General features: G+C 44.8%; 1 protein-coding gene across 2 annotated transcripts in view; it reads left to right on the forward strand.

The window, feature by feature from the left end:
- The first annotated feature begins 1297 nt into the window (after nucleotides 1–1297).
- sec24c (SEC24 homolog C, COPII coat complex component) overlaps nucleotides 1298–16128 on the forward strand; it is a 32444-nt gene continuing 17613 nt past the window's right edge. The window contains exons 1-7 of one of the 2 annotated variants that reach the window (XM_031560571.2): nucleotides 1298–1494; nucleotides 8308–8497; nucleotides 12910–13030; nucleotides 13419–13588; nucleotides 13901–14788; nucleotides 15135–15301; nucleotides 16026–16094. In XM_031560571.2, the coding sequence (XP_031416431.1) occupies nucleotides 8323–8497; nucleotides 12910–13030; nucleotides 13419–13588; nucleotides 13901–14788; nucleotides 15135–15301; nucleotides 16026–16094 (1590 nt within the window). In that variant the 5' untranslated portion in view covers nucleotides 1298–1494; nucleotides 8308–8322. The remainder of the gene's footprint in view (nucleotides 1495–8307; nucleotides 8498–12909; nucleotides 13031–13418; nucleotides 13589–13900; nucleotides 14789–15134; nucleotides 15302–16025; nucleotides 16095–16128) is intronic. The other variant, XM_031560572.2, reaches the window with a different exon arrangement.

A 16128-nucleotide genomic window follows, 5' to 3' on the forward strand; every position in this document is an offset into this window, starting at 1 on the left:
GATTTGAATATGTCAGGGTCCATCACTGCCAGATGTATTCCCTTCAGCTGCTCTCAGAGGAGCCAACGTGCTACTTTCCAGTCTCTTAAAACACTGATGAAGAGAACTCAAGACAACATCAAAATGAGTTTCTTATTTCCTACTTATCGTTACATTGCCACCTAGTGGTGGTATGAAGTACATGCAACGTTTGTTACCCCATCATGAACCAAATAGCAGCAGCTACCTGAACCCTGAAAAAACACTGTTCCACTCACTATTAGGATAGGAAAAAACTTCCACTGCTCATATAGCAGTAGATCTCAGTAGATCTCAGTAGATCTCAGTAGATCTCAGTAGATCTAGTATAGATCTGGCTGAGATCCGTCCTGCATTTTTCATTTTTCAACATTTTTCAACGGCTATTTATAGTATACCTCACTTAACATTTTAGCCATTACCAAAATAGGAAAGAAAAAAACATATATATGTTATATATATATAAATTTCACTTCTGTCTGCTTAAAAAACATGTTTCTACTGCTAGTAAAATTAAACTTTTCCATTTAGACTTACGCAATATGTTAAGATGAATGTAGGTAACAATTTGAGTTAATACTACCACTATTTTTTTGTAAACATTTTAAGTGGAGTATACTTAAAAAACATGCAAAAATGTGTGTTTTTCAAAGTGTTGTTTAATCTGACAAAATGGTGATCCTCAATCTATTTTACCACAAGCTTGGTTATATCTTATTTCTCCATTAAGTTCATGTAAAATATTGTTGACCCCTAAGTCTGAAGATGGATACTTTCGAAAATATTCAGGAAATGTCATAAATTAGCTTACTTATCCAGGTAAAACTGTTAAACCTCATACTTTTAAAGGTTTGAAACAAATGCTTAGTTGTTCTTGGATGGATTTGGTGTTGGGTGCCATGCTGATGAGGCAGCGACTAAAAATGAATTATGCTGCAGCTATAAACCAAGCAGACTACTCAACTTCTGAAGGAAGTTTTTGTTCTATAAATTCCAGACCCTGCCTCTGATAATAGTTGTATTATGTATAATGTATGTCTATTTTACCATAGCCTAATGTGACTTGCATTTACACTGATTTTACAGCATCACTGTTTCTTACACTGACATTGACACTGACAGAAAAATCAATGTGATTTACAACTTTGCTTTGCAGAGCTAAAACCATAATCAGTACATGAAACCAACAGTGAGGTGTCACCGCTGACTTGATGTCGTAAGCGAACAGCTGGACAGCTGACTTGATGCCGTAAGCGGATGTGGACGTGGCATACACTCACTGTACTTCCGGTGCGAATCTCCGCGACAAGAGAAACCGAGGAAGGGATTAGTAGCAATATTACCGGCCTGGAAGATATCGTTTGTATTTAAATCTCTTAGGGAAACCCATAACGACCACAGGCAAGTGGAACCGTCTGAGAACGTGGGACATCTGTCCGCTTGGCTTGTCCACTTACATACTGAACCTTATTGGAGGTGAGTGTCGAGCAATGATAGTCGTCAACCGCTAAAGTTAGCTTGTAGCCTTTTTGGGCTAGGCAGCCAACTAGCAAGCTAACGAACTAGCCAACAAATCCCTTAGAAGGGCGACAAATATCTGGCATTATTTGAAGTCGCAGCTAGCTTCTACATACCGGACTATAAGCTAGCTAGGACAGTCAGCAAAACACAGTTGACTGGTTTGTCAGCGTTACATATTAAGCTTACATGTATTACCTTAGCAGTAGTAAGACTGTATTTGATTTGATTTTTAATTGGTCAATTTGTGGTCTTGATACGACTTGTTGACTAATTAGGCCCAAGTTAGCATTAACGTCAGTTAACATTCGGACGTTTCGTAGTTTCACCTAGCATAGGTAAGCTATCGATAGTTAGGACGCTGCCTGGAGAGCCATTAGCTATCATAGCTAGCTAACATAGCGATAACTTCGCTACCTAACGTTAACTTTATCCTAACGTCACCCTTCAAGTCAATGTCGTTGTGTAAGGTTTAGTAACTTTAGCTCACTGTTTGTCGACAGTTATTATTTTGTAGGTTTTATGTCTCGAAAGCCTAAACAGTAGCTCTGTTTGCCAAACCAAGAATGATCATTACGTTAATGTTAGCTAGCTTTCATATCTAGCACCACTTGAAACTAGTAGTCAACCTGGATTGCTAACTATGCAATGTAGCTACCATTAGCTAGTAAACTGTAATTCCGTAGATAGATGGTATCTGTATAGCTAGTTACTAATTACTACGCCCTGTAAGCGACCCACGAAGGCCCATGAATGGTATAGCACGAACGCCGCAATGTGTGGTCAAGAGTTTAAGTATTTATTTTGTCAAATGAGTAAAGATCCTTAGGTCTTCGTTGGGTATAGGATACTTTTGAATGACGGGATATGGCATCCTAGTAAGGTTACTAAGTTGTAGCTAGGCTGTTCGGCAAAAGGTAAACTAGACGTAGGTAGCCAGATTTAGGTCACTCAACAGGCCTGTCAATAAATATAACGTAGCCAGTAAAGGTATCAAACTGTTGGTCACTGGCTGCTGGCTATGATATAACATGGGCTAACGTTACCGTTTCACTAGCGTTAGCTATCTATTTCGTCTAAATTATTAAGACCGTGGTGTTTAGCTGAAGCGTGCCAGTTCCAGTTGCCCATGGAAATGGCCCGGTTTATCAGAATTAAATGAGTTAACTATATTTCAAGCTAGCTATCCCCTGATACCTATCCAATAACTATTGAAATGGTTTCACGTACACATGCTGATATGTCGGTCCTGATGTGGGATTCGCACTTTTGTCAGTGATGTTGCCCATTCGTAATATGATCTTGGGCTATGCTGCTATTATGAGATTACGTTTCAGGGTATTTAATATTTTCAAGTAAATGGGTGCCAAGCTTTGCCATGCTTGTCTTGAAGCCTTTGCAGACGGCTACCGTCGCCTATCCGGTTTATGAGAGGATGCCATGCTGTTGATCTTTGGCCTCGACATGCCATTAGTGAGAGAAGGTCTGACTCTTGCCTTCACTATGCCTGTCCATGTACCCGAACCCTAATAATCACCGTGCCCTTTGAGCCGGGTTTTGGGGTTTGTAACGTTAGAAGATCTATAGATGTCTATGTACACCGTCCATTCCGACATATTTTGTGGTTATGCATTTCCATCAAGTTCTCTTGTATTCACTTACATTAAGTAGGCCTCTGTGTTTGTCTACACGAACAAAACATTCGACCAGTCTGATGCTGAGAGAAGCTGGGCCCATTGACAGCTGGGCTTTCAACTTTGGATCGTTTTACCCAGGTGGTGTGTGTGTGTGTGTGAGAGAGATAGAGAGAGAGAGAGATAACTATGATGTATCTTAAACAGTTCTGGCCTGTTGTCCTTACCACCGGTCTGCTTCATAGGACTGTTTCACACTCCTTCCACAGCTCCATGCTTCTTCCTTCATGGTAATTCTTTGCCAGCTTCTGTTGTGGAACTTCTTCCTGCATTGATGAGTCCTGTCTGTTTAGCTGAAGAGGTAAAGCTTCTCTTCAGATCCTGCTCGGAGTGTAAGATATGCCCAGAAAATAGGAAGACAATTGTCTAGATACAGCTTTCAATGATCCGTTATTGCTTTTAATTAGCTTTTAAATTAAATGTAAGGGACAGTGTATCTAGGTGGATGGTGAATCAGGGGACAGATTATCTGAAGCAAAGATTCTAAGGTGTGGTCAAGTGCAAATAGTACAAAGCGTGGTTGTGACGCAGATGGAACAGGCCAGGTACAAAAATCAGGTTCCCACTCGTATAACTGGAAGACAGACAGACAGATAGTAGTTGTAGTTGTTGCTGGTTATTTCAGTTTTTCCCCCTGTACTTTTAGGCTGTCTGTGCTAGCATACCTGCAATCAAGTAAGGTATGACCTTGGCATTGCTTCAGGAAGTGAATGTAGTTATCCCTTCAGCTGTGCAGCGGAAGTAGCCCATTCAATTAGCTGACGAATCTGTTTCCGGATCATATCACACTGTGGCAGACCATAACTATGTATGGATCTATGAGTATTTTGTATCAGCTGGGCTTGACTGACAAATAAAATACAGTTTAATTAAACATTTAGTATTTGATTTATTGCATGGCTAAATAATCTAGTGTGAACATTACTTCTTCAGCAGAGAAGAGGGTCTCAATAGGCCAATATGCTGATACCTTTGTAGGGCCAATGATTTTCCGTAAAAAAAAAATGCATTTTCCGTTTCACATTTGGTGAATTCCGTTTTTTTTTCCGTTTCAGCTCATTTTGTTCACCCTGAGGTAGATTGATGGCTTAAAAGAGTGAATAATATGTGCCCTTCTTAGATTGTTGTTTGCCAGCCATCAACAGAACAGAAGACTAAACATTTTTTTGTTTTAAATGCGATTGGGAAGACGAGCGCGTGAATGTGACTGAATGTGGCTTCAGCGGAGATCTGTGGGTCAACAGTTGAAAAGGGGGGCGTGGCCGGAGCAGAGTTCAGCGCAGACGTGACATTTTCTCAGTGGTTTTGTTCTTTAATTAATGTTTGTTCATCGTTGCAATCGTTGTTGTGTTTATTTGAAAGAAATATAGCCTTGCAGCCCAAAATGCAGGGGAATTTGGGCGATTTGTATGAACAAAATGATGTTTCCGTTTCAAAAGTGCAATTCTGTTTCAAAGTGTTCATTACGCGAATTCCGTCCGTTTTCCGTTATCGCGGAAAATCATTGGCCCTACCTTTGTGGCCCGGTGTTCAGAGCCTTTTGTGGCCCTTGTAAGTCCTCCTGTGGTGTGTGTGTGTGTGTGTGACCTAATTGTTTTGCAGACAATAACTGTGCTGGTATTTTACATCAGCTGGCAAACAAAACAAAAATATGATTAACATAAGCATTTGTTGAGTTTTGTTTTGTGTTGTTGTGTGGCTTAGCTCAGCACTGCGTGTCATGCTGTTGACTGTGTGAATAAGCTTCAGTTCCGTAGCACATTAGCAGATGTCATGGTGCCAGACCACCATACTGATTTCATCTGACAGTCCTGGTCACTTATGCAGTGGCAAGATGGCAACATCCATGGAATAGGCTACAGGTCCATGGGTGATGTGTACCCATGAACTACAGCAAGGGAAATGTAGGCTTTTTGTAGATGAGTTTAGGTGTGTGTACTGTAGCTGTAAAAATGCTGTTGCTACCTGATACTATATAACTGAAGACCAACACTGATGGATGCTAAATGTTCACAATTGCTATTCTAAAGTACAGCCCTATTCACTCGAGTCTGGGATTGCAGCAACATTTCTTACTGCACTTGTTTTACTGGACTGATGATTCCATTAGAGGCTCATGGTTTGCTGTAGCCTGACGATGTCATACTCATAATTCTAGTCAGAATATGAGTCTGATACTGCTCCAATGGGCTGTGATTATGGGGCGTGTTTCAACCGAACCAGGAGAATTGGTTACCTACAACCAATCAGAACAACGTAGTATGTGACCAGGGCCAGCTGATAAATTAAACTTTTACCGGATCCCGTAGGAAGGAAGGCAAAAACATCTTTTCGATTGACAAAGGCCTTGATCGCGTTTCTCTGTTCCTCTTTCAAAATGAATGCACTGTCAATGTCCAAATGGACTCGAATCTATACATTTCAGCTCTCCAGCGGCAGCCATGTTTGTTGAAAACGAATTCAACCCGTGTGTTGGTGACGCGGTTGATTACGTTACTGTTGATCATCTGTCCATCATCGTATAAAGCCCGCCTTGACAATTTGATTGGTCAGACCATTTCTGTTCGCAGTTAATTTCTCCCTAATGGAGCGACACCAGACCGAACTTCCCGACTTCAAATGTTGTGGGCGGGGCTAAGTTCGGTCTGGTATCCAGGCTAGGTTTGCTGCGTAAGCACAAGATCCCTGCATCAGAGTTGCCATTGAAACACATAGACCAGAAATGTCCCTGAAGCAGACCAGAAACGACAGTTACACTTTTGTAACGCACACTAGAGGTGGCGCTGCAGTCGATATGTTGGCTGGTCCACTGTAAAATAGTTTGTATTCGTAGTAGTGACTAACTTTTGCCGATACGAAGGGACAATATAGCCTCAAGCGGCGTTCATCGGGGTCCAAGCAGAATGTGTGAAGCTCCCGAAGTGCCAAAATGTTGAGGGATTTGAAGGCTTCCAAAGGTGAAAGACGACATTTTAAAGAAACACTATGCAACAATTTGACACTTTTTGAGGTATGATTTTATAGGCAACTAGTTTTGGTACCATCCTCAAATTAATTTTGATAGCATATGGTCATGTGAACGACAGATAAACACCTGTGTCTTTCCCACTAGCCATCCATCTACATGCCCTATGTAGTCCTGTGTACCGGGCTGGAATACCCTGGAAGAAAAGCTTTCACAGCATGACAATGCCAGCTATACTGCTAAGACGCCAGTTTATGTTTTGGCAAGCTTCTATCAGTAGCAACTGGGCTGTTGGTGGTGTTTGCATGGTTTTTGCATGCTTTTTAGGTAATTAGCTTGCTGGTTTTGGAACAGAACTCCTTTTTGCTGCTTTAAGAAATGTGAGCGAATTTGGCCAAATAAGAGCACACCAAATTTCACATTTTTAGGTGAAGCGGTTCTTGAGGTAATACAATGTGTATGTTATAGCACCATCTATGAACAGCAGTTCCCCATATTTGGCATGCGTCAAAAGAATGGCAGGGTGATTGACTGTATCCAGGGTTCCCACAGTCATGGAAATCCTGGAAAAGTCAGGGAATTTCAAAATTCCATTTCTAGGCCTGGAATCCAATAATTGTCTGCTTTCTCTCTCTCTCTCTGTTATTCTCTCCCTCTGTTCCTCTCTCTCTCTGTTCCTCTCTCTCTCTGTTTCCCTCTCTCTCTCTCTGTTCCTCTCTCTCTCTCTCTCCCTCTGTTCCTCTCTCTCTCTGTTTCTCTCTCTCTGTTATTCTCTCCCTCTGTTCCTCTCTCTCTCTGTTTCCCTCTCTCTCTCTGTTCCTCTCTCTCTGTTCATCTCTCTCTGTTCCTCTCTCTCGCTCTCACTCTCTGTTCCTCTCTCTCTCTCTCTCTCTCTCACTCTCTCACTCTCTCTTCCTTCGCATGACAACTCAGTTCCCTTATGTATCTAATGATCAATGCTTGCATGGGCTTTTTGTCTTTTGTCCTGTAATGTGTTTACATGAGGGAAGGGAATGGAGGGTATATCATACAGGTACAAAGAAGGCAGGCAATGTTGTCAATGTAGCTCAACTGAACTTTGAACTGAACACACAACTCCGGTATAGTTATCAGGTTCTTCCACAGTCATGGAAAACCCTGGAAAAGTCATGGTGTTCTCTTTTTGCTTCCCCTCGTGTTTCGCTGGACAAAAATATGAAGAAGCACCAGAACGTACGCAATAGGGAATCAGTGGTGCGGCTACCTGGACCCCTAATGAACACGCCCTGATGGTCCAACACGAATTACACAGAATTGTACAGCGGCTTTAGCTGTAGGGAGTGATTAGGCTACCATATTAAAAAAAATCATCAGAGGGCTATGCCTATATCTTTTCCATGCATTTCCTGCGGAGAAAAAACTCGGCCCAGGCCAGCAGTGAAGCCGCTCCACTTCTGGGACACTGCACATGTCGGGTCCATCAGCTCCTGAGGACTTGCGCACCAACCAAGTAGCATCGGAACAAAAATGAAAACGGAGAGATTCAATTAAATTTGATTTACATAGCACCAAAATTATAAAATTGTCTCTAGGTGCTTTACAGAGCCCAGGGCCTGAACCCTCTTTGAGCAAGCACAATGGCGACAGGGGCAAGGAAAGACTCCCTGTCAATCAGGAAGAAACCTTAAGCAGAACTGCTGGACGTAAGGGGGGGCCCATCTTCTTGAGGCCGACCGGGTAGAGATAGAAAAAGAAGGGGGCGGGGGGAGGTTCAGCCTTGCTTGCTGACGACGTTCGCATGATTTCAGCCTTGCACTCAAGGCAAGCATTGTGCAGCAGAGTGGGAGCAACAAAGGAGTCCTCATGGAATCGGAGCAACTTTCGGATGATTGCTTTTCAGTCGTATGCTCAGAACCCAAAACATTGAGCATGTTTTTTACTTCCATGTATGTCTCCTCCTCGAGCGGGTTGTATGGGTATGGAAAGACTACTCAAGCCTTCACTGTTATTGAAGCAGAAGGGCTAAGGGGATCGATTTCACATTATTTCTGTTTAAACAGCATTGCATACAGAAGAGATTAAACCAGGGCTTTGATGATGGTTCTCATAGTTTGCTTCTCTTTTTTTATTCAGGGATGAACTGAGAGGATGAATGTCAACCAGCAACCTCACATGGCCTCCCCCTACGGCCCTTCTCAGCCCGGTTACCAGGGCTATCCGCAGGCTCCTCATGGGGGCCAGCACATGGCAGGGGGATACCCAGGGCAGTATCCCCCGTACAACGGGCCCACCTCCGCCTACCAGCCTGGAGCCCCGGTTCCAGGTAAGACCGCCTGCGTAGGTGTGGTTTCACAGGGCCAGATATGAGTTTGGCACTATGTAACAAGAGTTCATGGTCACTCTGCATGACGGTTCCGTAAGAGAATGCTAACAAAGCTTCATCAACAGGCCAGGGTTTGCAACATTTCTAATTCCCTGGAAGCCCTTAGGCCAGGCATTCTTCAGAGTATGGTTGCCTGAAGTGAATAAGACTAGCCCAAATAAAGACAATCTATAATCTAGAGAGGAAGATATGTTAAAATGAACAATTCAAATTAAATAAAACGTTTACATATAATTATGCATCTTACTAAAGGTTGCTCTTCTTCCTTTGTTCTGTTCAAGCAGAATTACTTTGACCAAAAACATTATTATTACAGGCTTATTATAAAAGTGAATCTCTTGGCATAATTAATATTAACAAACACAGTCACACAAATGTTATGCAAATAAAAGTCCTATTCTCTTTTTCTTATTCAGTTGAAAGAGCAATTTCAATTTGCAATTTCTTAGATTCTTTGCTTACTGTGTATCTGATTTTAAATATTCAGCTCAAAAGAAATGTTGCCAACTTTATGCTGTTTGATGATGTATTGATTGATGGTGTATTGTGACTCTAAGTCATTTGTTATAGGTTGCGTTCTTATATTTTGACTTTTTACCTAGATGATAAACGGGAGGACCGTTTTTGCTGTTTAGGGTTGGGGCAAAGTTGTAGTGATGTGGATCTGATAGGCTACTACAAAAGAATGTCCATTAAATATTACACTAAATGAAAAGGAGCCCTGTCTTTGAGTTTAGAAGTGCTACAAGTCATGCTATACTTTGAGGAATGACCAGGAGAGACTGAAGTGTAGGCGCGGACGTACATGTTAATCAGTCTTCGATCAAACCACTCATAAACACTCAGACTAATTAGCGTTAGCCCCCTCTATTACGCTTGCATTAAAAGTAGTCTATAAATCTTTAGCTTTCTAACATAAGCTAGTTAAACTGGGATGTTTCTGGCCTGGTATACATGCATTGTGTAGGCTAATTTTACAGTATTTTAAGAATTAACATGTTCAAACATACGAGATGTAGGACAGTCATCCCACAGTTTTTTCCTTTTTCTCTTCTCCTTACTCTGGTTGCCTTTCCACAATGTGTTTTGTAAACTGTTGCCTATAGCTTTCATGTCATCATGAGGGGTAGATGCTATGTTATGAGACATGTTTGTATGTTGTTTGTACGTTATGTGTACAAAACCGTATTGATCGGAACTTTTCTGGTGCACTATTTTGCATGGAATGCTGGTGTGGTTAAGGACTCAAACACAACTCAACCAGTATCTCTTCGATTAACACAAACCATCCAACAAACATCATGATCAACAACTTGTTCTCTAAAATAGAGGGGGGGGGGGGGGATTTTACTTCACTTGTGGGATCATTTTGAACAGGGTCGAACAGGGTGTTTTGGTAGCAAGGTGGGAACTTGATTGTCCCAGGCCAGCGGGGCTAGCGATTTTGCAGGCTACAGGAATGCTGCAAGGCTTTTAGGTTAAGACCCACACCCATGTACTCTTAACCAAAGACTTTCAACTCCCCCTTCTACCCCACCCTTAGGAGGCGTTTAGATTGGTTTGGATATTTAAACTACCCTTAATGGTGTTAACATTTCGACTGACATTTAATCCACATTTTACAACATTTGCCCCCAGATGTATTATCACAATTGAGACTCACTCAACTCTCTGTCTCACTCTCTCTCACACACTCTCATTCTCTCATACACACACACACTCTTTCTCTCTCTCTCTCTCTCTCTCTCTCTCTCTCTCTCTCTCTCTCTCTCTCTCTCTCTCGCTCTCTCTCGCTCTCTCTCGCTCTCTCTCTCTCACACTCACTCTCTCGTACACACACTCTCACTCTCTCGTACACACTCTCTCTCTCTCTCACTCTCTCACTCACTCACTCACTCACTCACTCACTCACTCCCTCCCTCTCACACACTCTCTCTCTCTCTCTCTCTCTCTCTGTCTTTCAAGAGGTCAGTTTATGAGTCATGACAGAGGTTATCATACAGTCAGGGCCATTTCTCAGTCTCTACAAACAGTGATGGTAGTATAGTGATGAATAGTGTTTATATTACCATAGCATAGAATTGAAGCATGCAGCATAGCATGAATAGGAACACACTCAACAATCGACGAGGAAGCTAAATAAAAGAATGGCATTTTCTTCTGTTTCTAATTCTAAGGATTGGGCTTAAGGGATTGAAAGTGCATTTATGTCTCTTCGAAGGGAGACGTGTGGCTCCCCTAGTGCTGTGAAAGTATTACTAGAAAGCGCTCCTGTCTGCGCAGTGACACTCCTGCTAGAAAGCGCTCCTGTCTGCACAGTGACACTCCTGCAAGAAAGCGATCCTGTCTGCGCAGTGACACTCCTGCTAGAAAGCGCTCCTGTCTGCGCAGTGACACTCCTGCTAGAAAGCGCTCCTGTCTGCGCAGTGACACTCCTACTAGAAAGCGATCCTGTCTGCGCAGTGACACTCCTGCTAGAAAGCGATCCTGTCTGCGCAGTGACACTCCTGCTAGAAAGCGCTCCTGTCTGCGCAGTGACACTCCTGCTAGAAAGCGCTCCTGTCTGCGCAGTGACACTCCTGCTAGAAAGCGCTCCTGTCTGCACAGTGACACTCCTGCTGCTCTCCTTTCCTCAATCGAGCCTCAAAGTGGCCCGACCTCTCTAGTTTCCAGTTTGACAACACCAAACCCTGTCTTTGTTTTTTTGCTCTCGCTCTCTCTCTCTCTCCTTTCTTTCCTTTCACTCTTTTTATGGTTTTGTTTTTTTTCCATCACTGTGGACCTTTCCCCTCACCGCTGTTCTTTTCTTGTATTTCAGGATATTCTCCTTATGCAAGCATTCCCTCTAAGGCTCATGCAACAAACTTAGTCTCTGACCTGTCCTCCACCTCTCCTCTTGACTTGGGTAACTTCTTCTAATTGTGCTTGGCATATCACCCCTCTTCCAACCCACCTGCCTTATCCCCTAACCCCATGGCCATTGCCAGACAGTTTAACGTGTGTGTGTGTGTGTGTGTTGAGGGAAAGGGTTGGGAGCAGTACAGGGGAGTCCGCCCACAGCCTCGGTCTTAAGGCCAAGCCCATTAGCGGTGACTGATGTGTGTCGAAAGACGCTTCCGGTTCTTTTTAACGGGACTACGTCCACTGGTTGCTTGTGACATGCAGCGACTTCAGAGTTTGTTAAGTGTCAGGTCCATAGAACTGGTTTGAAAGTATACCGTAGTAAGACTTCTTTCCTTAGCAACCATTGCCAATAGTAAACAAAACTAACTGATGTTACCCAGCTCATATCAAGTAGATAGCTAACAAGAATGATGACTAGATGGTACGGTCATATCTAGCTAGCCATGGTCAATTTAAATTCCCCCGAAACGCTTTGTTTCTGTCATTGTCATTATGCCTCAAACTATTGCTAAATAATGGCCGTTTCTATTACCGCCTACTTTACGAAGTGCACTGCAATACAGTGCGTAGTGCGCACTACGTTTCCAAACTGAGAAGCTGCCGAAAGGGCTCCTCCTCTTCCGCTACGTAGCCAAGATGGCGCCCGTTTAGGGCGAGAAGTGTCCATCGTTTCACACTGCATTTTTTTTACCGTTTTCAGTGCGCAATCTGATTTCTTTCAGTGCCCTGAATTCTGCTCGTTCTGTCAGTGTGAACGCCCTAAGCACTAAAACTCAGTGTTTGAAGTGCGCAAGTAGGCAGTAATAGACACAGCCAATGTCTTGTTTTCACCATTTTGATGGTAACACTGTTAATAGGTGTTTCAGAACGTAAGGTGTGTTTCAGAACGTAAGGTGTGTTCCATAATGCTACACTGCCTGTCGTCGCCAGTGGGTCTTTGGCCTTTAGCCTGAGCCAGATTGTGTCCTGACCTGGGCCAAAACTGGGCCGCATTTGGTTGAGTTAGTTTGGCTTAGTCGAGGCTGTGCTGTGTAGCTGCCCCTCTGTGGCTCATGCTGGGTTGGTCGAGGCTGTGATGTGTGGCTGCCTCCTGTGCTGCTCACAGGCAGATGCTGTCATTTGCCCTTAATTTTTCTGCCAACATGTGCTCTTTCCCCCTCCCTTCTGTCTCGTCTTTTATTTATTTGATTAATTTTTTGTGTCTGGCTTAGTGACGTCAATAAGATGGCGGTGTCATAGCTGATTAGTAACACGTTGCTGCATGCTGCGATAACATTCTGGACTTGTTGTTGGTAGTGTACTTACAATGCTGACCTGTTCTGAAGTGAAGTCAGTGTTTGTGTGGAGTTTTTTGTCTGTGTGTGTGGTATGTGTTAGATTAGACATGATCATTTGTATCTGTTTGTGTATTTGATCAATTCCTGACCCATCCCCCATTGCCTTCACAGGTCCGATGTGCGCTCCCCCCACTTCAGGCGCTCCGCCCATCTCGGCCCCCCAGGCTTACGGACAGTATGGTGGGGGTCAGGCACTGAACGGCCCTCCCCCCAGTGCAGCCCCGACCCAGAGGTCAGTGTGCCCTAGTGTGCCCATTAAACCCAATACCACATAGGGGTGTGAACAACAAAGACCAGATTTAGGCCCTCATGATCTTCGGAGTCATCATCCCTCATATTGCTAGAAGTGTTAAAGACGAGGTTCAATGATAGGGCAGCCTATAGGCTGCATTTAGTACCTGTCAGGCCTGTTTATGGGCTTGATAATTGTTTTTGTGCTTGATAATTGTTTTTGCGCTTGATAATTGTACTATAAAGTTAATACTAAAGCTAATAGTAGACTGAAAGTCTTTTCCATTTGTGTGGATTTGCATGTATTTATGCCTTCAGTTGTATTGGTTTGGTGTAAGAGCCAGCCTGCAAAACAAATTGGAGGGTGACCGTGTGTCTGTGTCTCTTAGACCACCTGTCTCTCAGCCCTACACCCCAGCGCCCATGAACCTGTCCACCCCCCAATCCAGTTACAGCCAGCCATTCGCCGGTCCCCCCACAAGCATGCAGCAGATGACCAATCAGATGGCGGGGATGCAGGTTGGGCCCGCCCCTCCCGCAGGAACAGCCCCTGGTTACGGTAAGTCTGTGTCTGATCGACACTGACCAGTGTCAAATTTTACAGGGTAAGTTCAGTAAATGAAATCAAGGTTTTAAGTCCAGGGGGAAAAGGTCATCCAAAGACATATTTGATTGTATAGATTAGCTGTGGCTTGATTGCTTTGACTAGATAACCCCTTGATTTGACTAGATTGACCCAAAGCATTCATTTATGAGGCAGTCTGTGATTGACTTAAAGGCAATCAATGATTTGCCTTGTTCAGGCTCTAAAGATTCTTAAGATTGACAGTGAGTGTCTTTCTTTACTTACTTCCTGTTTTCGTTTCCTCAGCCATGCCTCCAAATTCCCAGCCTCCCGTCTCCGGCACCTACACATCCACAGCGTCCCATCCCTCCTTCCCCCCCACCTCCATTGCCTCCCCCCACCCTGCCGCCGGAGACGGAGTCCCCCCTGGACCCCCCCAGTCCTACTATGGGGGTCCCCCGCACGCCCAGCAGCCCTTCCCCACCTCCTCCGCACCTCCTCCGGCCTTCTCGACTGCATCCGCCACACCTCCGGCTGCTGCCGCCCCAGCTCCAGCCGTCTCCCAGGCTTCCCAGGCCTTCCCAGGAGGGCCTCCACATGCTCAGCCCCAGCCGCCACCGCAGCAACAGCAGCAGCTGCCTCCCTTCTCAGCTGCTGGGCCCACACCCCCTCAGCAAACCCCCTTCTCCTCTGGGGCTCCCCAAGCAGCACCACATCCCGCATCCCAGCACCTGTATGGAGGCCCACCACCTCCCCAGGGTGCTCCCCAGCAGCAGCAGCAGGCTGGCTTCCCTAGGCCTTCACCTCCCACTTCACAGCCTTCATCCTCCACGACCGCCGCCGCCACCACCAACTCTGGCTTCCCTGGAGGTCCCCCTCAGTCCTCCCATCCGTACCCGGGCGTCACCATGCCCCAACAACAGCACTCCCCCTTCCACTCGGCCCCGCAGCTCTCCGGGCCCCTGCCTCCTCCGCCCGCTGCCGGTGGCTTCCCACCACAAGGGAGCGCCCCAGGCATGCAGGGTCCACCGCTCCAACATCCATCCATGTCTGGGCCCCCCATGTCCCAGGCCAACCATGTGGCCCCGGGGTCCACCCAGCCCGGCATGCCTCCGCCTATGGGGCCTGCCACAGGGGGTATGCCTGGGCCACCAACTCAGCCAGGGATGCAGGGGTACCCTCCCCAGCAGAACGGTAAGTGTGCCCACCATCGTGCCCAGTCCATGCTCCAAACCTGCCAGTACTATATGTCTACACAACATATTGAACATAATACAACAGACTTTCAAATGGTGTGGATTGTACTGTGGACATTAAACACAATACAACACATATTGAAATGAAGACGGGTGTAGCACTTTGGAAAGAAATCTTTTGAGTTGCTGTCTCGGCAGTGCTCAATCATACTCTCACAATGATGATGGTTAATGAGGATGGATAATCCACTAATGCCATTTCAGTGTTTTCAGCGACTGCTTGTGCAGCGTATAATGAGTTTCTTAATTTTAACTAAGTTACATTTTATTTGTTTGTAAACAAGGTGCTTTTGGGCAGATGAGGGCCCCACAGCCTGGCTATCCAGGGCCGTATCCCGGGCAACATCCCGGGCAACATCCCGGGCAGCAGAACTTTGGGGCGCCCCCTCAGGCTCCTGCGTCCGCCCCTCCCGCACAGAAACGGTTGGACCCCGACTCAATCCCCAGTCCAGTACGTACGCGCGCGCACACACACACACACACACACACACACACACACACACACACACACACACACACACACACACACACACACACACACACACACACACACACCAGCATACCCATCACACCCATCACCTCAGGCACATTATTTTCACTTTTTTTCTCCGTGTGTTCGGACCCCACAACGCACACACGCGCCCTCTCACACAGTTTACCTGACATGGTGGTCTGTACCGAGTTGATGTCCGTGTGTGTTGGTGTGTGTGGTGGCGTTTGGGATAGAAGGCTATAATGTGTCTCCCTCGTGCATTATATGGTGGCCTAACTTGGACAATGCCTACACTGTTGCTCTGAAAATAAGGTGCAACCTTTCTTGCTTAAGCTTTTTACAAGAAAACTGCATTATTTTAATATGAAGTTAATATTTGCATGCTCAGCTGCAAGTGTCTTTTGCATCCAGATTTCCTTGACAAAGATTAAAAAAACGATATGCACTCATGACTAATATTTGTATTATGCTGGTCTGCACAAAAAGAAAGAAAACAAAAAAACAGAGGTAACCACGGTCGGTTACATATCTGTTGACCTTTCCCCTCTCTTTTGTCTTCCTCTGTCTCTCTTTGTTTTTTTGTTGTTTTTTTTGCATCTTTCTTTTCTCTCTTCTCTCCCTTCTCTCTCTCAATTTGCTGGACCAAAAAAAAAAAAAAAAAACACTTAAATAAAACAAAAAGCAAGCGCCTGACATGCCGCCTGTGCAGAAAACAAGACATAGAATAGACCCAGACGCTATCCCCAGCCCAGTAAGTGACGTGCTTGTGCGTGTGTTTGTTTGTG

Source organism: Clupea harengus, chromosome 23, assembly GCF_900700415.2.
Source record: "Clupea harengus chromosome 23, Ch_v2.0.2, whole genome shotgun sequence".
NCBI lineage: Eukaryota > Metazoa > Chordata > Actinopteri > Clupeiformes > Clupeidae > Clupea > Clupea harengus.